Source organism: Falco cherrug, chromosome 7 (genome assembly GCF_023634085.1).
Source record: "Falco cherrug isolate bFalChe1 chromosome 7, bFalChe1.pri, whole genome shotgun sequence".
Lineage (NCBI taxonomy): Eukaryota > Metazoa > Chordata > Aves > Falconiformes > Falconidae > Falco > Falco cherrug.
The window spans coordinates 33,381,807-33,404,432 of NC_073703.1; the positions used below are offsets into that span (position 1 = coordinate 33,381,807).

Genomic DNA, 22,626 nt, shown 5'->3' on the forward strand with positions numbered 1-22,626 from the left:
GATTTCAATACTTAGAGAAATCAGAGGATTAAAAAAAAAAAGCAGCAGGGCTGTTAAGCACTGGTTTATGACTGGGTAAAAAAGTTACATGCAGCACTCAGTCCCTGAAGCTGGGCAGAAACTTCCATTATGGGCAACAGTTCCTACTACTGGGACAAACAGAAAAAGTGTAAGAAGTGATGCATCATCTGTGAAGCCTTAATTCAGAAAAAAGTCTGGCATTTAGATACCCTAGCTATAAGGAATCAGAAAAGAAGCTGGAAGAACAAAAGACTCGGGAGCTGCTGGCAGGTGAGCAGCAATTTCTAACAGAAGCTGGTTACAACTGTTACCTGCACACCTTTTCCAAACACACAGCCAAACAGGCACAACAGTTCCTGGCAAGTTCTCAGCAAGTTGTAGGAGCCTAATCGTAATTGTAGAGGGAATAAAGCACAAAGGATTTGCAAAATCCATGGCTCCTCCATACACTTTTAAGAGCGACAGTTCTCAGCTTTGCAAGGGCTGCAAGCAATTCTCAACTCCTGCTAATTACAACTGAAATAATAAAACCCCCACTCCTTATCTCCCAGGAAAGTCCAGAATGACTGCATTTTCACAGACATGAAAGAAGAATCCATTTTAGTTCAGCTATGACACTGATGTTCATACAAATGCTATTTGAGATGCTTCCAACACAAGCATGGAAATGAAAATCAAGTGGCAATAAACAATTTTCTTGTAAAAGTCTCTCCACCATTTCTCTCTCAAGAGTAAGTGTGTATTCATATTTTGTAGACAAAAGCAAAGCAATCATTAGAGCATTTCCATTCAAAAGGAAATAGATAAACAACGTAACCATTTATTTGACTGCATTGTATTTAGACAGCTTGTACATTTCATAACCCCACTGTTTTTGTTCTCATCAAAAAGGATAAAGGGACAGAAGAATATAATCCACTCAAAACAGCAGTCCAGTATTTTGAGATACACTTGGTAATTTCATAGATGCCCACCTGATACCTGAACTCCAATACAGGTTGTAATGTTTATACAAGACCTGAAAATTTTTCAACACAGCACTCAGTTTTAGCAATGTCTTGCAGTGCCCTCAAAAATAGTTTGCGATGTACTATGCAACGCCAATTAGATTATTCCTACTTCTCTTAAAGGTGATTAACCTGAACATTTCTTAAAAAAACAATATAATGCAAGCATCCATACTGACGTGTCAGCCAGTATCAACATTTGGGCAAATTTAAATATAAAAGTGATCAACTCCTTGGTTAGATTTGTCAATGCAAAAGGAGAGGGGGAGAGGACTGTGTTTTAGCAATAGACACAAGAAATAACCAACTTTTCATTGCTAGATTTCTTTTAAAAAATCTATTTTCATCTCTTTGCAAATTCAGAACTTCCCACTTGACATCCAAATCCCAAGCAACACAGAGACCAAATCTGTTTCTTTTATGACGAACCAACACATACAACTTCTGTATCTTCCGTAGTGAACTGTGTGTTACACAGCAGCAATATCAGAACCTTTCAGGCAATGTCCTCTTTTAAAAGAAATGTGAACCTATTTTGCGCAGTGTTTTCAAAACGTGCATGGCGACAACTACTTCTTACAATAAACAAACAGAATTGTATTTGAAGTTTGATCAGAAGCAACGTTTTTGGCAGTGCCTTCATGAAAAGTGATTTTGGCTAACTGCTATGTCGGCTTTTGAATCTGAAGACACCCACGGCTTAAATATTAACCAACAGAAAACTTGCCTGTCTGGCTTTTCAGTTTTTAAACATCAGCAGACATACAAGATAGCCTAGTTTGCAATTTGTGATACAAGTCCAACAGCTACCGACAAGGTATGAAGCCTCCCTGATCTGTCTCCTTAGTTCAAGCAAGCCAGAGCAGTCACTACGTCCTGGACCACTGGACCATGGCTGAGAGAAATCAGTTTTGATCGATTAAACATTGCCAACATTTAAGGCTTAACTATGAACGAAACCTCCTGAAAAGCCACCCAGAAATACTGGCAAACCTGAGGGATTGGGATGACGTGAACAAAAGGTTTTATCATGTCACAAGGCAGTAGTGGCAACATACAGGCTTTACGCTGAACTCCACACATTCTGAGAGTAACAGATTCCAGTTTAAAACACTTTTTCTCGGGCACCATTTCGAGTATGAGTTTTCTTTACCGAGGGGAACAAACCCCCTCAAAAGCGCAAATAGTGTCTAAAAGCAGAAAACTCAGAAGGGCCAATTTCCATTAAAAATCTTTATTTTCAAATACAACTCATAATTTGTACATGGTAAGAAATGTCCATCACCATGTACGATTGGTCTGTGCAAAATAAGGCTTTCCTTTAAATCCAGTTTTCCTGCACAGGGCTCTTTTCCAAATGTTACTGGAGGTAGGGGTTTTGTTGGTTTTGTTTTTCATTGTACAGTAATTAGCAAAAAAAACCCCCCGTGACTCAAACCAAACCCTAAATAAAAATAAAAAATAAAAAATAAAAAAAGAAAGTGTAGTAAGGCAAATCTGAAGAGTATGCTCAACTAAAGAAGAGCAGATTCACTGAGTGTTCATCCTTTTCACAGATTACATAGGTGCTTCCACAAGTCAATTAATACCTTTTTTTTTCTCCGAACTGAAAAAAATCCAACTGATTCATAGAACTGGGCTATATAATCACACTGAACAGGAAAGCCTAGACACTGTAATTACTGAAAAAAATTGATGGGTATTGGTAAAACCTATGTAAGCCCAATTAAAGAAAGGAAAAAAAAAAAAAAGAGAAAACAGAGCAAGAGCAGATGCGAGAAAGAGAAAGAGAGAAGTCCTTCCCCGCTGCTTTGATTTTAGAGGGGAAAAAAATCCCCCAATAATTTAGCTCATGTAAGTCTAGAGAAAATGAGAGCAGCTAAAAATGCATACAATACACCTTGAAATTTATTTCCAAAACCAAGAACCAAAGATTGAAGCATTTTAGAACACTGAAGCAAAGCAATCTGAATCTGAAAAAAAATTGTTCCACCTATCTTAAAATAGCTGTTTTTCAGAGCTTCTATCAATAATTTTGATTAAATAAAATCATACCAATTTACATTAATTTCCTATATCTTCTTTTAAAAGTCCCTCACTCTTTTAATGAAAAAAGTGCATCTAAAACCAGCAGAGATTTACTGGTGACATCAGGTTCTCTTTTAGCAGCTACTCAAGGTTTTCAAAATAGCTTACACTTCTTGCTATAAGAAAAGAAGGGCCTTCCAAACCCTCATTTGGGAGAAGTATCCAAATTATAAAAATCTGAAATAATTTATTATCAAATCCAGAATTTAAATAAAAGCAGAAATTTTCTTGCAAAGACAATTGAAGAAAGTAAAAGAACAAAAGCATGCACTCCAAACTTAGAGGTGAAGACAAATATACTTATCTATACAGGCACTGGCAGACGCAATTTAATTGTTACTGTTACTCATTGTAACACACACCCCACCCTACAATACATTTTTTCATTCACTAATCACTGAGGTACCAATATTTAAGAATGGAAAATTCAATATTGAAAAATAAAACCTAAAATTGAAGCCTTTTTCCAGAAAACTATGGCAATTTTTGTATGAAATGTTAGTATACTTATAGAATTTTACAATCTACATTGGCTTTTTTCTGGAACCAAAAGTCGTGTTCCACATACAGGTTCTTTGATAAAATGTTCACTGTGTATGTAATACAGTCAGTAGACTTGCAAATGAATGAACATTATCTTGGCTATCAACTGGCACATCTTGCTGGTACCAAAAGAACTCGAAGTTTGAAACAATCTGTTTTAATTCTGAACAAATGCGCCATGCCAAAGTGCAACAAATATGTGCGACACTCAATGAGACACTGACAGATTAAGAGCTGCATGGAAATTACTAAGTCCACCTGCAAAGCAATTTTATACAAATTGCATTGCATGCAAAGGACAACTCTGCGCTGTTGAGACGTCAGTTGCTTGATGTGATGGTTTCTTTTAACGCAGCCATAGTTTAAGACGCAGTGCATCAACTCCATTTAAATAGTATCTGAACAGCCTCTTGTCTCGCACAAAACCAAGGTTTTCATAAAGTTTCAAAGCAGACTTATTTGTGATTTCTGTTTCCAATACGACCTTTAAGGAAAAAAAAAAAAAAAGGAAAAAACATCATATTAGAAAGCAGTTGCAATTACATGACTACTGAACCAATTTCAAAGTTTTTATTTAAAGGTACACTTACTAGCAACAAGTGGAATTAATTTCTTCTTGTTCTGACTTACTCAAGCAACCCCCTTTCCCTTCCCACATTAAAAAAAAAAAAAAATAGCAGTTAATCAAGAACTGTAACTGTAAACTACTTCATTCATATCAAGATTTTAGTTCTTTGCTGTAAACAGCATTTCAACTTATTACCTAATAGCCAAGGTAAAAAACAAACACGCACAAACCAAACAACTCCTTCCTCCCAACATCCATGCCCCCCAAAACCAACCTGCAAACCAGGTTAAGGTCCACAATCCACAATACTTTAAATTTTGAATGAACAACCGAACTTTTGCATGTTTCTCAAGAACTTGGCATAAGGTTTTTTTTAGTCATTTAATATCATTGACCTCTAATTCAATAGATTTAGGCCTAGATACAAACTTAGACCTAGATACAGCTAGCTGTGACAGCCAGTGTTTGCAACAAAACAAAGCACAACTTGTGTTGTGCTCAGCACAAGTATCCCAAACTCAAATCAGAGCACAAACCAGGAAGAAAGAACAGCTTTTTCCATCTTTTTCCCCCCTGTGTTGGTATGATCCCAGTTGCAGAAAGACCTGTCATAAATAGCTCAGACCAAACCCAAGCATGAGAGTAGTCCAAATTAAGTCTGAAGTACATGCAAAAAACCACACTGGCATTAACCAGTTAGTTACAAAACTGCCAAAATATGTCCCTCTGTCTCCCCCTCTTTTCTCCAAATGCACTGAATAGAGCTCTGCCATAACTGGTAAGCCATGCACCCACTCCATATGATAAAAACTTGTTTTGCCTCTTTACTGTTGTCAAACTCCATTATTTAAGGATTCTGCTATTAAGGGCAGATCACAGCTGTACAAGAACACAGGCTGAACTAATAAGCTGACTAGACTACATACAGTCCCGTAACAATGTACATTCACATATTAAACAAGAGCTGATGGACACTGCAGAAAGACCATATAATGAAAATACAGCCTAAGCAATTTCTGCAAGCAAACCAGTGATCACTGCTGGTGTTAAGTCCACTAACAGCTATTTCTAAACCAGCATTTGATACCCATTCTGGGTAGTTAGAACTATATACAGAAAACTCCCCGAGTCTTAAAAAAAAAAAAAAAAAAAAAAAAGTCATCTACCACACTGCAAAACTCAGGATTCCCTTCTCTTCCAATAAAAAGCAAGAAAACTGGTTAACATCCCCCACAAACCAGAAACAAGACGTTACCCTGTATTTGTAGAGCAGTTTAAGTTATCTACTTCATGGACTCTGTGGCCCCACTGCCTTCAGGCAGACATTTCCATTCCCCCCTCACCTCTTCTGTCAGCTCACCAGACTTGTTGCTGACCTACTTCAAAAAGCAATCTGGCAGAAAACCTTTCCTTTTTCTCTTCATCAGGTTCATTTTCTGCAGTCTGAGGAGTGGCTAAGCCGATATAAAAGAGGGAGGCAGCCAGTAGTTAGACCGGTCACCTTCAATAAGATTTAAAAATCCATTTAATGTATATATTTCACCATTACTCAAGTTTCAAGCCATTCTACACTCTAACCACATTCCAATGAATAATTCCCCCTGCGCTTCTCAGTGTAAGAATGTTGAAAGAATACCAAACCTGGAGGTAACAACCCAGTGAACAACGTAAGACTTAGAAGCAGTTTGATGTCTGAAAAGGAACTAAGAGTCACACATTAAAATATTAATAGTCAAGAGTTCTTATATTACAGCAGGACAGTCTGTTGTACCCGCACACTTAAGACAACCTAATTCAATTCTTAGTCTTATGGCAAGAATTAAAGATTGAATTTCTCTAGCTGGCACCACACAGAATACTACTATCAAGTATTTTGACTTGATGAAGTAACACTCTTAATTTATTAAAAGGTGTAACTATTAATTTATAACAAGCTATGGAAGCACAATAGTTTTCCTGAAGAGTGCCATTTTCTACATGGTTATACACATTGTACAACTTACTAATTCAAACTAAAACAAAGCATCACACCAAAGACGAAATCTGACCCATTTAAATCCACAGTGTAAGAGACTAATTATTCTAAGTCTTAGCTACAAATGCCATTCACTCTCAAAGTGTAGTAACCTGGCAGAGTGATACAACAGGTCTGCACCCAACTGCAAGCTTGAACACCTTGCAATGCTAAAAGACTTCCAACACCACAAATCACTGAATTTAAGGGAGTGGTTAAATGTTGAAATTCGGGTTTGCTGGAATCCCGCTACCTGAGTGAATGCTCATCTTGAAAGCAAATGCAAGAGATTTGCTCTGGTATTTCTAAGGGAGACTCAGCACAATGAAAAAGAATTCCCTGATCTCAATACATTGCATTTATTTCAAAGGGGTAAAGATGTATTTCTATTCTCTAACAAGGAAACAGTGTCGTATTTCATCCAAATTTAATCAGTTTTGTTTTGTGAAGGATGCATCTCTTTCTGTGTGATATTTTTAAACAAGCTGCAAAACTTCAATGATGACATTTATTTCTGGTCTCATAGGGTCTATTTTGTTGTACACGTATGCCTGTTAAATCCTCTAATAACACAATCACATCCTCCCCTGGAGACCAGCAAAGGTCTGATTGGATTTAACAGCATTTTCTGCACAAGCTGCAACTTCCTGAAGGCTATTACTTTCTCTTACGTCTTAAATTTCATAAACCTAACATTTTATCTCAACTCTCTAATTTTAATTGAGTCTAGAACCAAGAAATATTCTATAGTGAGAGTGGAGTGAAATGTTTCTTATTACCTTTCCATACCTAGAATTTATTCCTAAACTAAAGAGAAACTGAGAGGTCAAGCTTTCTTACTTCTTTAGTTTAAACTCCGACTGAACTCAAGTTTAGAAAACAAGTAATAGAATGAATACAGCCAAACCAAATAAGCAAATGAATAAAGTACTCTCTCAGCACTCACAGAAGAGGTTGCTATTCTTACTTGTAAGTCTGACATACCATCAGATTCAAGTTATGGGCGCTTATCCAGGGTCCTTAATCAGTTTAACTGCCTTAACTTTTAAAGAAAGGTAGTACCCAAAAAAGTAACAATATCTTAGATGATTTCTACATCAAGAAAAAGCTGTCAGTGTTTGATAATTTCAAATAGTATTATATGAAAATAGACATTTAATTTTTACTAGTGTGATACTGAATTAAAATGACATAGCCTACTAGTGTGGTTAAAAAAGTCCCACTTTAAATCACCCTAAGTTCTCAATGGAAAGTCTCATGAGAAGTTGCAATTCCTTTTCACATTCTACATTTTGTTTAAAAAAGCTCTTAGAAGTCCCACTTCATAGGGTCTTGTTTTGATTAGTTACCAGTTACATGGTACGTTATTTCAGTAATACAAAGTGAATTAATTGTATGCAGATTACTTAGTAATTTGTTACAGATGGAAAACCTACAGATGAATGAACAATTCCTCCTTTCTAATTGTGATTAAAGGATATAACAGTTCCACAAGAAGGTCTTAAGCAGTACAATTCTTGAAAAATGTCACTGGGAACTAAGCAAATGTACAAAACCCAGCCATACACCCAACTGGCTGGAGTTAGCAGATATTTTCCTTTTTTACACTGGAAGAAAAATCTCTTCAAAACTTTGGAGATGGGAGCAAAACTATTCACCCTCATCCGATTTATTTCCACAGTTCACAGCGGAAATATTTTTGCAGTTTTCTATGCAACCAGCCCATCAAGTTAATTCTACATTATTGTGACCTGTTGGGAACTCAGGCCATTATAATCTTGGAAACCTTCAGTTCACTACCCCAAATATTAGAATTCATTAACATCAAATGCCTGAGAAAGTCACCATGGTTAAAAAAGAAAAAATAAAAAAAATCAAAGATCTCTCAAGTTTTGTGACACTATATGCAGACAGTCCAGCTCAAAGCATGCTGCTGACTACTTTCTTCGGGCTTGAAGGTTATTTCTAGTTCAACCACCCACCCCAGCATCAAATCACTTCTCTCGTTTCTATCCTAATGTAGGCCATGGCCAGCTCCATGACCATCTCCCCCCCTCCACACAGATTCCTTTCCAGCCAATTCCCTTCTTCACTTACTCACCCCATAGCTTCCTCAAGCTGAGAAACAACCTCTGGCTGGAACGATACTGCCTCTCAGTTTTGAAGCATGGCATACAGCATAAACCACCTCTTAGGCAGCTGGCTGACCACACAAGCTTGCACTGTAAATCACTTGTCCCACAGGCCTGGCTTAGTTTATTCCCACTAAAATAACTTACAGAAAAAAGAATGTCCTTAATCACTAAAATACTGCAGCATACTTCGAAATGCCAGTACATCAGCAGCAATTTTTCAAGGTTTTCATCCATGGTGCTGGATAAATCCTGTATTTTTCAGGACTTGGTGTTGATACCTCATAAGTCCAGTCTACAATACTTTGAATAGTAACACACACAACAAAGCATTTATCAGATTATATGCCACAAGTTATTAAAACTAAGCACATTTACTGCATCTATTCCATAATTAGGTTGAAGGGAAGAGTTTCCAAGCAGCTTTTGGAAATCTTTCATGACACCCACAGCTGCATATTCATGTTTTTAATCCTATTCCAAGCAAGTTTCAGAAAATAGCATTTTTTTAACCGTAGTTCATCTTATATCAAGTAGCAGCATCCTTCTATTTTCGTCATGCTTCTGATTTTAAGAGATGGAGAAAAATATCTTAAGAGCAGCTGAGATGAGGTGTGTAAATAGCTTAATCATGAAGACAAATTGCTGTGAGGCACTACCATGTTTGATCAGCTCTAGGCATCGATTAGAGACTGTTCTCCCAACAACTGTTCTAAAAAGTGGCAAGGGCAAGTGTCTTGGCTCTGTTGGATAGAGCTTTTAATGGGAAGCTAGTTGGATTTTTTCAGATTCTGGTCATGACTGAAAACTCAGCAATTCACCATGTGGTACAGGTAATCAACATCATCATTTTATACCATGTATATCTGGAAGAAGCCTACATTTGGTGACAAATCAAAAAAGTAAACATGAAATTTGGTTGGAGAAAACCAGTATGTGAAAAAGAAAAACATAAATGTATCAAATCAACATGGGTATGCCTCTGCTGACTGGTGTAGAAAGTCAGAAAACCACTCTGCTTGCACTCCAAACTGCCCAGACATAATGGGCTCCCATTTAAAAATTCTCTGCCAGCACAAGACTCAGCTGATGCAAAAGCCCCCAAGAAGCAGGGCATAATTGGTTCAGAATCATCACCCCACAAACACGGCTACACAGCTTCCAAATTGGAAATCAAACATGCCTACACCCGTCCAGCACACACTTAAAGAAGCTGGAATTGTAGTGCCTTCGATTAAAGAGTGACAGCAAGTCTCTGATAAATGCCCTCTGCACTTAGTACAAAGCATTTATACAGCACCATAGATGAAAATCTGTGACTAATACTTAATGAGGTCTCACTGCAGACTAGCCTGCAATCCTTATCAAATGTATTTTGTTTTTAAACACAAAATGGTAAGAAGGGCTCTTGGACTAGTATTACAGTGGTAGAAAAAAAAAAGAAAGATGCACATAGTGATCTCTCCTGTATACTTGTTAGATGGTCCAATTTAGAAATGAATTTACATGAGCAGTACACAAATTCATAAATCACATGGTAATTATTGCAACTCTGGCAGCTTGAGTAGAAATAAAGAGTCAGTAGCAAACTGGCTAACAAAAGCAGGCAATTCACTTATCTGCATCTCAGTTCTCCAACTGCAATATAAACAGTGTGATACTATGTCTGAATTATTTATTTTTAATCTTCAATACTCTAGCAATGGCAAATTAATTCAAGACCACGGTAGAAAGCAAGGGCAGTGGGGTGGGGGGGTGTTAAAACCTCTTTTTTTTACTAGTTCAGTATAGCAAGTAGTAAAACAGATTAGAGCAAAGCATATTATATATGATGACAACATAGCAAATGATGACAACATAGCAACAAGCAAAACCAAAGAACTTGAAGAATTACAAGACTATCAGATTGCAGTATACTGTCTGAGTACAACATAAATTGGGGGGGAGACACCACTAAGCACATGCATGAAGGAACTTGAAAGGAAAAATAAATAATCTCAAGCAATGAATGAAGTCAGAACATATGCAGGGATGCTGCAAGAGGCACAACACAAGTGGAAAAACAGACCATGTGCCAGATGTTCTGTGACAAAAATTGTAGTTTTGCGTAACAAACTTCACCACACCACAGTAGAACAATTGAGGGAGCAGTTGAAACAAGGTAACAGAGAGATCAAAGGATCATTAACTATGACATACTGAAATGACACAGTACTCACGTATCGGGAACAAGCTAACAATTGCATTGTAGCAAGGAGATGAAAGTTAAAGGGACAGATAGCCTGATTAAGGAGGATGGATGTAGGGAGAGTTGCTCACAAGCTAAACATGGCACAAAGATAGTTACTTCATACATATACAACCCCCCCACCCCCAACTAAGGACTGTAATCTGGTAAGACTAATAATAGATAAACCAGAGAAAGTTTGACAGTGATTCAGTCACTTCCCTTCCAAGTTTTCGTTGACATGCTTAATCATTAGAGTTCTGTTAGTGCTACTTAATATAGCTACGCACTGTCAGAACAGCCTGATGACCTGCTGCGATAAAACCACATTCTGCAATACTACAGCACACACTGTTCCAGTATCTTCGCATATTCTTAAAGTATGGAAGTATTACACAGGTCAGCAGCACCTTAAACTAGTCTTTGGAGGAAAATGTGCCTGTAAGTGAAGGCTTCGCAAAAAACCCTAAAACACTGAATTTGAACACTTATGATAAATTTAGAAAATCCTTCTCCTATTTGTGCCATACTTTTTTTATTTTTCCTTTTATAATAAAAGGAAGAGCTTCTTACAACCCATTTCCCACCTAAAAAGTCCTGTAGAAGCAAAACTGTGAAATGAATCCACGTATAGGAGAATGCAATTTACATTACGAAAGTTTTTGATTATGAAATCTTACCTCATCACAATCTCCTTCAACCATAGCATAAATAGCTTTCTTAACCAAGTTTGTACCTGAAATATAGATTTCAGTAAGTGTCAGAGTTGCAGAGCAAAAGATGCTAGTTTATATATGACTAACATGTCTGCTACCTACATGACGTGACGCCTGGGGAAAGCAGGGAAGAAAGAAAGAAAAGAAACAAGAAGTTGCAGTCAAGTTGCAGTCTCAAGCTTGAACATTAAAATAATCCATAGAGTTATACAGAGACTCAGCTTAAGTGCAGGATTCTTCTAACACAAGGATATTAGAAACAGGCTTCTATGTTTAACATAGTGTTATATATAGCCTTCCAAGTTGTGATTCATTCCTTTTTGTTGCATTTAAAGTCAAAATCTGCTGGCACGTACTTGAAGGACATTCATCTTCCAAGGGAATTTCCTCTTACTAAAACAAATACTTCTATTAGTAACAGAGCTTATGAAACCACTTTTCTTGTGGCTAACTCCCATTTGGATTTGCTAGTATCTAATAATATGGTTGAAGCTCATCCCTTCCCCTCAATCAAGCATTAATTTAATTCTTTATCATTATTTTTCATCTAGTTCACAACAGTTCTACAAATGTAATATCCCTACCTGTCTGTAGAATTGGGGTGAAATTGAAAGTTGATTTCAAAGTTATTAGTGGAAAAAACTGCTGTTCAATGAAATTGCATAAATCTCACTTCCATAAGAAGGCTAAGGAAAAGGAAAAAAAATCCCAAGAAATCTAGAGAATGTTTTAAAGTATTCCTAAAACTTTAATCAATTAAGATTTTCATTGAACGTATGATAAAACTGTACTACATTTAAAACAATTCGTCAGATTAACAGCACACTTTGAGAAACAGCAAGGTGGCAAATGTAGGAAAAAGTCAACATACATAATGCTAAAGTAAGCAAGGCTTTAAATATGAATTCTATTTACGTAATTCTAAAATAACAAACTGACTAAAGCAAGGGAAAAATCTTGCAGAGATCTTCATAATAACAGCATTAGTTCTTATTTACTTATGAATCCAAGCACCTGCAATTAAATTATGGCAGGCTCCTTCATGACTCAGCTAAAAGGAAAGGAGACGCAGTGATTTCTCAGTATCCTCTTCCCTCTGCTCCACTATAGAAACCAACAATGGCTTTTGAATTGCATTGAGAGAAGAAAAAAATGCACGTTCTTAAATAGTCATGATAATACATAGTGTGTCAAGTTTGGGGGAATTTTGTTTTTTTTAAAGGAGAACACACAATGGTACCATTCTGCAGTGTATCACCATATTTTTCCATTGCAAGTAATTTTTCTGTCTTTAATCATGAAGGGGTGAGCTGTTCAGCGTGAATAAGTGGTGAAGCACATTGCTAGACTTTAAAGCTGACATCTATGTTTTAAGTTAAAAATGTTACAAAATGTGATTTTACAATAACCAACATAAAAAAAAAAAAAAGTTCTGTAAGAACAGATCTTTAATTAAGCCAACTAGAATAACTGGTATTAGAATGAAAATCTCTTCATCGGGGCAAAACTGATTAACAAGGGAGGGCAAACTCCTTGCCAAGAATGATTTCTTTTATGATGTAACTTCCCAACAAAATAGATCTCTCTTTCAGTCATTCAAATGGCAATACACAACTATTTTTCTTCACTTATTAATACAACAATGAGCTACATACATTCTCCCCAGTGACCAATATACATATAACCGATAGGGGAAAGCCAGGGCATAAGTTTACTGAAAAAAAGAGAAGACTGAACACGACACAGAAATACAGTGATGAGGGCACATATAAAAATGCAAAGCAATTCCCACTGTTGTTTGACAGTTGTGGTAGGCAGAGGTAAGGGGCTGCTGACTGCCTTTCTTTTTAGCTTTATTGCATCCCAGACATAAATCTCCTAGGGCATTTCAGGTTATTTTAACAAAACAAAAAAAAAAGCCACTAGGGAGCTTATGTGGTCAAGTAAGGCAGGGATGACAGACAAACCACCACATCTAGAAGTTCAGTTCTGCTTAAATCTTTATGACAGCTACAGTTATCCCAACCACAGGATTTAAATAAGAAATAACAAAAAAGACTATTCTTACCAATTCCTTTTCTTCTGTATTTGGAATCCACTGCTAACATGGCTATATAACCTCTGCGGAACATCTTTTTGTGCATATCCAGCTTGCAGACGATGGCACCTACACACTCCTCACCTACCATGGCCTTAAAGACAAACATACACGTATGCATTCTCAGTTTGTGATCTACAGTGCTACCAAAAGTAGTAAACCAGTTCATTTTAAGTGAAACAGCCACCCAAAATTTGTTCGCATAAAGCTATTAAAAAATACCTACATAAATTTTAAAAAAAGTCTCCAAAAGTATAAATAAGATTAAAGGACTCTAATTTCTTTATTACATTCAAATAAAGTTACAAGGCAATTAACAACCAATGAATTGTCCTGGAGAGAACCATATTATTATTACACAAAGTCTACAGGCAAGGACACATGGCAGAAAACGGAGAATTAAAAAAAAAAAAAAAAAAAAAAAAAGACCAGGTTAAGGCATAAATCACCATTCCACATGAGCTGCTGCAGAGGACAAAAAGTCCATCCCCGTTTTATAGTGATCTGAATTTTCACCTACAAGGGCTATGGTAGATAACATGCTTAATTTTTGTCTGGTTTTAATGCCAAGGCCACAAAGGATCAGAGAAAAATGTTGCTGCATTTAATCTTTAGAAACTGTCATTTTCAGTCATATGACACCCAAAGAACAAACAAAAAAGCACACAGTTAATTTCACACATTTTAACTGTTCAGAGATTTCATTTGTTAAGAGCTATGCGCTGACAGTTAATCCCACTGGTATCGCCACAAAAAGCATGGTCAAGGAGACACAGTCATTCTGAAACATTAAGAAAAAAAATCCCAAAAAGAAGAGAACCCAACTCCTCCCCGAACACATATCAAACCACTTGCACAACCACTCACTGTGTTCACCAAAATGTAATATATTAGGGAGTGTAAGAAAAACTAAGTCATGTGTTAACTGAAGGATTAGGCAGCATGAGAGATTAATGACATTATAACCTGCAGCAGTAAAACTGAATAATGCTGCAGAGTAGGATAGCATCCAAGGGGAGAATGAATTACTATTCATTCAGTAAAGATTGACAGAGATAAAAAAGAAACTCATAATTGTACGTATGGGTGTATAAGTGGATCCACAGACTTTGACAGACCTGTATCTGCAGGGGGGAACTAGCCTTCGGCTCAAGTGCAGCAACTAAACCAGGCCTACAGCCCATGATTGGCACCAGCATCTGCTGGCAGAAGCGCTTCTAGATAATCCAAATTTACAACAGTAAGGCACATCAAACGAAAAGGACCTGCCAGAGCCAGTATTGCCAGGCCTCAGTGCAACCCACCTGTGAACCAGTGCTTGCTTCTCCAGTCTATGGTATATACCCTATAGTCTCCAACCACCCGAACCTTTCTGTACACAGCTTGTAGGCTATGACTCTACAGACAGAAGATTCATTCCTGCAGATCATATTGCAGGCACAGACACACAGGTTTTTTGCCCCAAGAAGAATAATGTATTCTAGCATCTCTACCTGGACAGTGGGTTATTAACCAAGTTAGCTGTCAGTCAGGAGCTGTATCAAAGGCGAAACAAAGCAACCCAAAATGTATGAGCTGCAGTTCCAAAGCTCTATGATACAGCGTGATCCTAATGCCATTTCTAATACAGTTTAATCTCATCAGGCAAATAATAATTATAGCTAAGTTTTTATTTGGCAGGAAAACACATTTTTTTAGCAGTATCCAAGAACAACCCTAAACAATCTAAAAAGGTTTTTTGAAAACAACAAATAAGAACTGTAGCATGATCTAAATGGACTGAAATACACAGCCTCTAAGGAGTCTGTCATTTGTTCCAAGACATAGTTTATTCCATAAAAAAGAAAAGCTGTACTTATACTAAAACTGTGTATGCAAAGTGTCAGCTCAAGGCAAGTTTTGTATCTTGGCTCAGACCTGAGAGAACCAGGGAGTTAAATAAAGAGTATCATCAGACAGACTGTTCATAACATTGCTATAATTATGCAGAGTACCTAGATGTAATCTTATACCTCACTAAAAAAAAAAAAAAAAAAAGCACACCACAAACCAGCATGTTATAGTTACGCTTTGCCCTGAAGCGAACACGTGCAAATTGTTGATTCTAACAGTCATGCAGAGAATTTTAAAGATATATGTGTGGGCTTTTTTCTTTTTATGCACTTCAAGAGTAGTGACATTCTAGACATTGACTATGTTCTTTCTTGTTTGGGGCAGTTTTCTGAAAAGTTCATGAATCATATTTAAAACGCTCAAGGAACAGCACAGAATTTTGTTTCAGTGATCAAAGAAGTAAAATACCCACTGGTTTTACCACTGTTGCCAGAAAGCTGAATAAAGTATGACTTTGTTACCAGTTCCCCAAACAAACCTATTTCTCTGTCTTTAGGCAGGTAAGTCTGCCAGTTAATCTACAGTTGTTCCACTTACAGAGAGCATTCTGCATTTCCCCCTCAACTTAAGGCTGGAGAGAAGGAGAAAGGAGAGGAAAGGCAACAAAAACCTCATCTAAAGCGGGAAATGAACCTAAAATGTGATGTAAAACTTTGTCATTTACTTCCTTGGAGAAGGAATATGTAAATAATGAAAAGAAACAGACTGAAATAGAGTGGGGAGGAGAGAGAAAAAGTACTTCCCAGACAACACCATGTATGAAAAGACAGTCATGGACCAAATTTCTTGTCAGGTATATGACACTACTTCTAAACATACAAGTTTCTACGAACAGAATTCAGCTCCAGTTACTATTATATATTATAAACCCTGTGGAGTACTATAAGATTTACTGCCATCCTAAATCATTAGCAGGATTAACATGTATGAATTCAAATCAAGTATTTGCAACATCTTTGTTCTTATGAGTACATTTAAATGTTTAAAACAAACTAGATTCCAATGTCTTCATATTGCAACCGTGTATTACTAGAAGAGTTAGCACAGAAATGTAACTCAGCAAGAACATTACATTTCATAAAATTAAGCAATTGGCATTAATTTCATTAGCAGAAACTGCAATAAGTCTGTCAGCCACAGTGTGAGTATGCATTTAATACCTACATCCTGTGACATTTCTTCCCATTTAAAGAAGATTAAAACTACTAACTAGCCCCAGAAAGGGAAATATTTCGCAATTCAAATGCAGTAGAACCTGCACTACTGCAATACAACATCCCTTGTGCACATGCACCAAAATCCATCCCAAAGTTTCATAAAAACAGCTCTGTATAAACCCTTTGGCTCACATTTAGCGATCATGTTACTGAATGCCATTAGAGGATACATTTAGGCTAATGGTTTTAACCTAAAGTCTGGCAGTTCAGTCAGAGCTCTTTAGGATACTGGGCAAATCACTAAGTCGCTGTTTCCACTGAAACCCGACGCAAGTAACTCCCTCCTGTGCAAAGGCATTGCCAGAGTAACTACACTAGCTGTTGTTACCTACTCATATGCTGCAAAGAGTGAAGTTTTCACGAAGTCGCTGACAGTGAGAAGTAGCACAGCAAGACTATCTGAAACCACCGATCACTTCTAAGAGGAAGCTGGAATACAGAGAGAGTTTGCTAATTGGGAAAGGATGTTACAGAATTTCTTCCTACAGGCTAGGAAGACTTCTCAGTCAGTTTCCTAACTTGACTGGTTCTTCTTTTATGCCCCAAGTTTTCCGCAACTGAAAAACAGGGACGATGTCCTACAAGTCTTAATTTCAACAAAGTATGCTCAGACTCTTGAATAAAATCCAATTTAAAAAAAAAAAAAAAGGCAAAGCATTAGTATAAAACAAGACCTTAACTGCAGTCATTTAGGATTTACAACACATCTAAAACCACTTACATGGAATTAATAGGTTATTTTTAAACTTGTGAAAGTTTAAATTATAAATGCTGCTATAGCTAGTGGCAAAGTTAAGAACCCAATAAAAGCCCAGATTTTCCAGATTTTTCTTAAAAGGCAGCTGAGCGGTGCAGTATTATGAATTACAAGAGAGGTTACAACACTCAGCCAGAACTCCGCTTTTATTACGTCCTGTCTTATACTAACTTTGGCACAGAGCAAGGTTTCCTAAGCTCACCTCTCCCACGCTAAAGTATTTTGAAAACAATTTTCTGAAATATTTAATGTAACAGTTCTAAACTGAAGTAGAACTTTTAACACTGCTAAGACTAGAAACAGCAAAAACACTTTAAAGGAAGCTACAACTTTGAAACTGCATTTACAATCCATATGGGGACACAGCTGTAGCGATGCTTAAAAATGCTTCATGTGAAACAAAAGATACCCTTCTCCTCTGTAATTTTTTGACAGAGCAGTGGTTATCATAGGTCACTTGAAGAGAAACTGGGCTGACAGCTCCTGAGAATAAGTGAAAAACAGGCATTTACAGGACATCCACACCTAGCACACAGTGCAAACCTGCTCTTCCAAAGACAAGCGAAACCGGAGTTCAAGCAGACAGTTGCAGTTTATGGAGAAGGTTATTACCTTGCAACAGCTCAGATAACGCTGTAGTGTAACGCATCAGAACTGATCAATCAGCCAACTTGTTACCCCTAAAGCCAGGAAGACAGTTACACAGATGAATTTGACATTAAAATGAACAGGTTTTGAAGACTCCTAGTATCTCCAGGTCCTTTTAAAGTGAATATGAACTTGTTTTTTTGAGCGTACAGCTAGGAAGGGGTTTGATACAGCAAAACATGCTAGCAGCTATTTAGGTTTGGTCCTATGCCTCCTCTCCAGCTGTGCATTCTCACCTTTTCTCTGGCACCAATAGCGGTCCCTGTGACATCCTACTGTGAATATATCTTGAGCCATAAACCAACAGAAACCTGACCATAAAACATATACATGCATACGCACACACACAGTGTATGTTGTTGTTGGGAGTGCTGCCAACATCAGAGAAACACAAGGGTTGACACAAGCCAGGAAGGGGCAGTTGAACAGAAACGAAAAGCAAGCAGCCCTTTTGGTTGCACTAGCCATTAGAGCAACAGTGCACCTTGGCCAAGCCAAAACTCAGCCAGTTTCAAACCCATGAGATAATCATCATCAGGAATAATGTCAATAATGACCCCAGAAAATAGCTCTGCATTGTCAGGTATCCAGAATGCTAGATAGCAAAATTATGGTGTTTAAGATGGTTTACTGAATAAATATCAGCAAGGGACAATTGCTGGTTGTTTATGGAAAATATACATCCCACCTTCAATTTAAATGGTTTGAGTACTTTCCCCTCACACCTTGAGAAAGGGAAAGGAGCCCTTGACAGTGCAATGAAGACAGGTGACATTGGAAGATTTAAAAAATTATGATAGTAAAATTCAGTAAAGGAACACACTGAACCACTACAGATATTCTTTCAAATACAATTAAATTACAGTCTAACCCCTCTCCCCAAGAGCAATCAAAACCTGAAACCAGAAGGGTGTGAGGCCACAAGGTATTGAAGACAAATGATTCTGTGAGATTAGGCACCATGCTTCTGTTCACCATCCTGACACTGCTCTTGCTAATTGGAATATGCAGTCCCTGACTGAAGGTAAATATTTTAAAGAGACTTATTAGATAGCAGTAGTTCAGGAATCCACTAAGTGCAGGAACAAATTAAATTTTATAGAACAGAAAGTCTTCAAGACAGCCTCTAAAAAACAAACCTTAAAAATACTAAAACCAGTCACAAAAAAACCCCATGCAATTTGACACACGTAGTCCAAGGCCTTCAAATTATTAGGTAGATAACAATTTGCTAGCTTTAGACATTCATAGTCACATATTCTTCTCTACAGTTTTATGTACTTTACCTTCACCTTTCAAAAAAAAAAAAAAAAAAAAAAAGGCAAATAAACAGCCTTCAAGTAAAGTTGTGTTGATTCTTCAAGGCTATTAAAAAGGAAGCTGCCACTACAAAATAAGCTTAAGAAACTTTCTTTTCCTTAAGTCATATCTTATTCTTTGAATGCACTTATTAGAAATCACCTGGTTTAGTGCTCTGTCAAACAACTTGCCATTGCTCTTTTCAAAAAAAATTCTCATTACTCCCTGACAAAAAAAAGTTTTTAGATTTTTAGATTCCTTTTTAGATTTAAGAAAAAATCTAAGAAAATTTTTTTTTTTAGATTTAAAGTCTAAGCAAAGGCATTGTGATCTAATAGTATCCAACATTACCTCGCCATTACCAGTGATACACTTGATGCTGAAAGTATGGATATTTGTAGTTCATGGGCATTTATTTTCAGTATGAGTTACACTAGTCACACACACATAGCTCAGTGCTTGAAAAACACCATTCTGCTCTGATCAGCATCCTTATAATGGCAAACATGACTGTGCATCAAACAATGTTTTCAAATATTTTGATATCAGAAGGTAATGCTTTGCTCAGCTTCCTATAATCTTGCTGTATTCCCTCTTCAGGGTTCTAAGAGGCACAGTTCTGAAAATCCTCCTATAAATCATATAAATCCCACTATAAATTATAGCAGACTAAATCAAGAACATTCAGGAAGTTTAAGGCCAGATGGATTCCATTAGTCTCACCTCCTGTACTCATATCCTATTAAAATTTTACAGAGATGCTCCTGAATTGAAGGGTATCTTGGCTCTGGCTAAATCATACCTTTCAGAGAGGTGTCCAGCTTTGATTAAAACATCAGGAGAGAAGTTTTCATCATTTACCTTAGCAAGGAAGTGTCATACACTCCCATAATGTTCTGTTTTGCACATTTAAGTTTTCCTATGAGTAAATCAGAAACAGCTGAGCTCCCACTACACACATACACACCTCAGGCCAACTTATACTCAGTTCCATATACCTGTGGATGGACTATCATCCTAAAAGCATGCTTTTCAACTGAGACAGAAGCTCTTCCATAAGAAGTGCTAAACATTTAGAAAGACAAGGTGACAACTCAATCATTCTTTTCACTAGTGCAGTAGAAAGAATATAAACCTAAATACAACACTAGTACAGCAAGACAATCAAGCAGCATGAGAATTTCTGTATGCCGCATATGGTATCACATCTGTAAGAAGCAATACAGTTTTACTTGTCTTTTTCAAAGTAAGCTCACAGATCAAGAAGTCTACAAAACGTTTCAGTGTCTCTTCATGTATCATTTAACATTTATATGCTAGCTATGCTGAAGTCTGTTCTAAAACCATTGTGTAAGAATTACTAAGCACTCATAAGACACTAGTGGACTAAGTATTTTCTTTTTTAAATACAAATCTAGAAACTGAAACAGAATGATAAAACAAACTACCAAAGGTCACAAAAGTCAATGTCAAAACGAAGACTGGAAGCCTTGAATTCCTGGATCCTATCTCTGTGCTCAACCCCTTTCCCCACCACTTAAAACATAGTAAGAAATGTAGAAACTTCAAGCGCATGCTTTACTTCTGCATGTATAGGTCACAAGGGGACTTCATTAGGAAGACAGGTACTTCCAAAAAAGCTTGGCCTTATCCACAAAAGATTACTAGAAGTGTTCCCACAGATGTCAATCCTTTAATTGCCTCCCCCCCAACCCCAACCACCCCCAATTCCTGCCCTCCCTGCCCCCTCCAGCACTTACCAAAAAGCAAAGTTGTGGCCAGTTGTGGATAAAATACCTATATGTGTAAATGGAGTAGGGTTCAGACAGATCTTTGGTGATCAGTCTCATTATATCGGGCATCTGCAGCTCAGACTCATATCGGACGTATCGTATCGTTAGGTCCTCCTCGGGCTGAGAGTCCGTTCCCGAGCCTTTCAAACTGCAAGCTGCTGCTAAGGACCTGGAGAGTAGCAGCGGGGACTCCTCCTCCTCCCCTCCTTCATCCCCCTCCTCCTGCTCTTCCTCCTCCAAGCCAGTCTCTCCTTCCAGTCCATTGCCGGCTGCAGTCTTAGCAGCAGTCGTTGTTGTGGCAGCAGGCTGGCTCCTGTCCTCTCCTGCTGCTGCTGGGGGAGAAGGAGGAGGAGAGGGTGCAGTCCTTCCCTGGGGAGGGAGGTGGTTGGTAAGCGGGGATGAGCACGGTGCCGTGGTCAGGGGCGATGACTGCTGCTGCTGTCCAGAGCCCATTGTTTTGCTGGCTCGCTTGTTCTCCAGCCCCTCGGGGGCTGCCCCTGCCTCCGAGCTGAGGATCTTGCTTTTGAGGGAAGCCCGCAGGTGCCGCAGCTCGGGGCTGATGAGGCCGTTGAGCTGGTGGTTGTGGTGCGGGGGGTGGTGGTGGTGGTGGTGGAGGCGGTGCTGCTGCGGTCCCCCCTTGCCGCCGTCGCTGCCTCCTCCTCGCTGCTGCTTCTCCCGTCCGCCCGTGGGTCCCTCCTCTTCCTCCTCCTCTTCAGCCTCCTCGTCCTGGGCACCGATGCAGGCGGCGGCGGCAGCAGAGGAGGTGGAAGAGGAGGAGGAAGCAGCCCCCCCTCCTCCTCCGGGGAAGGGGGAGAGCGTGTCCCCCTGCGGGGACAGGACGCTGCTAGGCCCCGGCGGTACCTCGGCCATATCCTACGGGAGAGACCGACAAAAACTCACCGAGGAGGAGGGTGTCAGACGAGACGGGGACGAGGGGGACAGGCGACGGCCTCACGGGCCGCGGTCGGGGCCGGGGGGGGGGCGCGAACAAAGGCAGAGACGGTGTCCGGGCCCCGCCTCGCCACCCCGCCGTCGCCTCTTCCTGCTGTCCCGCTCCCCCTGCCGCCGCCGCCGGGACCCTTCCCCAGTCCCTTGCGGGCCCCGGCCGCCCGCCCGCCCGCCGCGGCCTCCCCGCCCGCCGCCGCGGCCACTCACCCCCGCGTCTCCTCAGCGCCGCGGCTCCCACTCTCCGCTCATCCAGCGGCCGCCAAGCGCGGCCGCCGCTGCCGTAACCCGCGGCCAAGTTTCCTGTCAGCCGTTACGACACTTCCTCCCTTGGCGGCGGGGCCTAGCGACGGCGGGGCGGGGCGGCCGCGCCATGGGCCCGGGCGGGACGGGGCCGCTGGCAGGGCCCGGCCGCCCTCACGGCGCCGGCCCGGCCTAGCTGCCCGGAGCTCGGCGTCTTTGCTCCGCAGGGTCCTGCCGCCCCGGGGGCACGCTGTTACCGCTGGCCTGCCCCGGAGGCTCGGGGCACCCGCTCCCGCGGCTGCTCTGGGGTTCGCGGCCTGCCCGGGTGAGGCCGGCACTGGGATTAGGCTCGGGCCTTGGGGCCCGGTCGGCCTTGGCCGGTCCTCCCGCTCTGCCTGGGCACCGGCGTTGGCGGGC

At 39.4% G+C, this 22,626-nt stretch overlaps 1 protein-coding gene across 3 annotated transcripts; it reads right to left on the minus strand.

Annotated features, from left to right (window-relative positions):
• Positions 1–821: 821 nt before the first annotated feature.
• On the minus strand, positions 822–22,272 carry NAA30 (N-alpha-acetyltransferase 30, NatC catalytic subunit). 3 transcript variants are annotated; one of them, XM_055717241.1, is made up of 5 exons: positions 22,177–22,272; positions 20,989–21,894; positions 13,385–13,508; positions 11,281–11,336; positions 822–4,143 (listed from the first exon to the last, which is right to left on the minus strand). In XM_055717241.1, the coding sequence occupies exons 2-5, from the start codon at positions 21,889–21,891 to the stop codon at positions 4,006–4,008; spliced, it is 1,221 nt and encodes a 406-aa protein (XP_055573216.1). In that variant the 5' UTR covers positions 21,892–21,894; positions 22,177–22,272; the 3' UTR covers positions 822–4,005. The 3 variants fall into 3 exon arrangements, with proteins under 3 accessions (XP_055573216.1, XP_005437971.1, XP_055573217.1); XM_005437914.4 differs by lacking the exon at positions 22,177–22,272 and having other exon boundaries at positions 20,989–22,134; XM_055717242.1 differs by lacking the exons at positions 11,281–11,336; positions 13,385–13,508.
• Positions 22,273–22,626: the final 354 nt, after the last annotated feature.

Excerpts from the sequence above, each read along its gene's own strand:
- NAA30 (XM_055717241.1), bottom strand. The coding sequence starts at position 21,891 with ATGGCCGAGGTACCGCCGGGGCCTAGCAGCGTCCTGTCCCCGCAGGGG. Across the intron at positions 11,337-13,384 it reads ATACAGAAGAAAAGGAATTG|GTACAAACTTGGTTAAGAAA; the intron begins GTAAGAATAGTC and ends TCTATATTTCAG. Across the intron at positions 4,144-11,280 it reads TTGAAGGAGATTGTGATGAG|GTCGTATTGGAAACAGAAAT; the intron begins GTAAGATTTCAT and ends TTTTCCTTAAAG.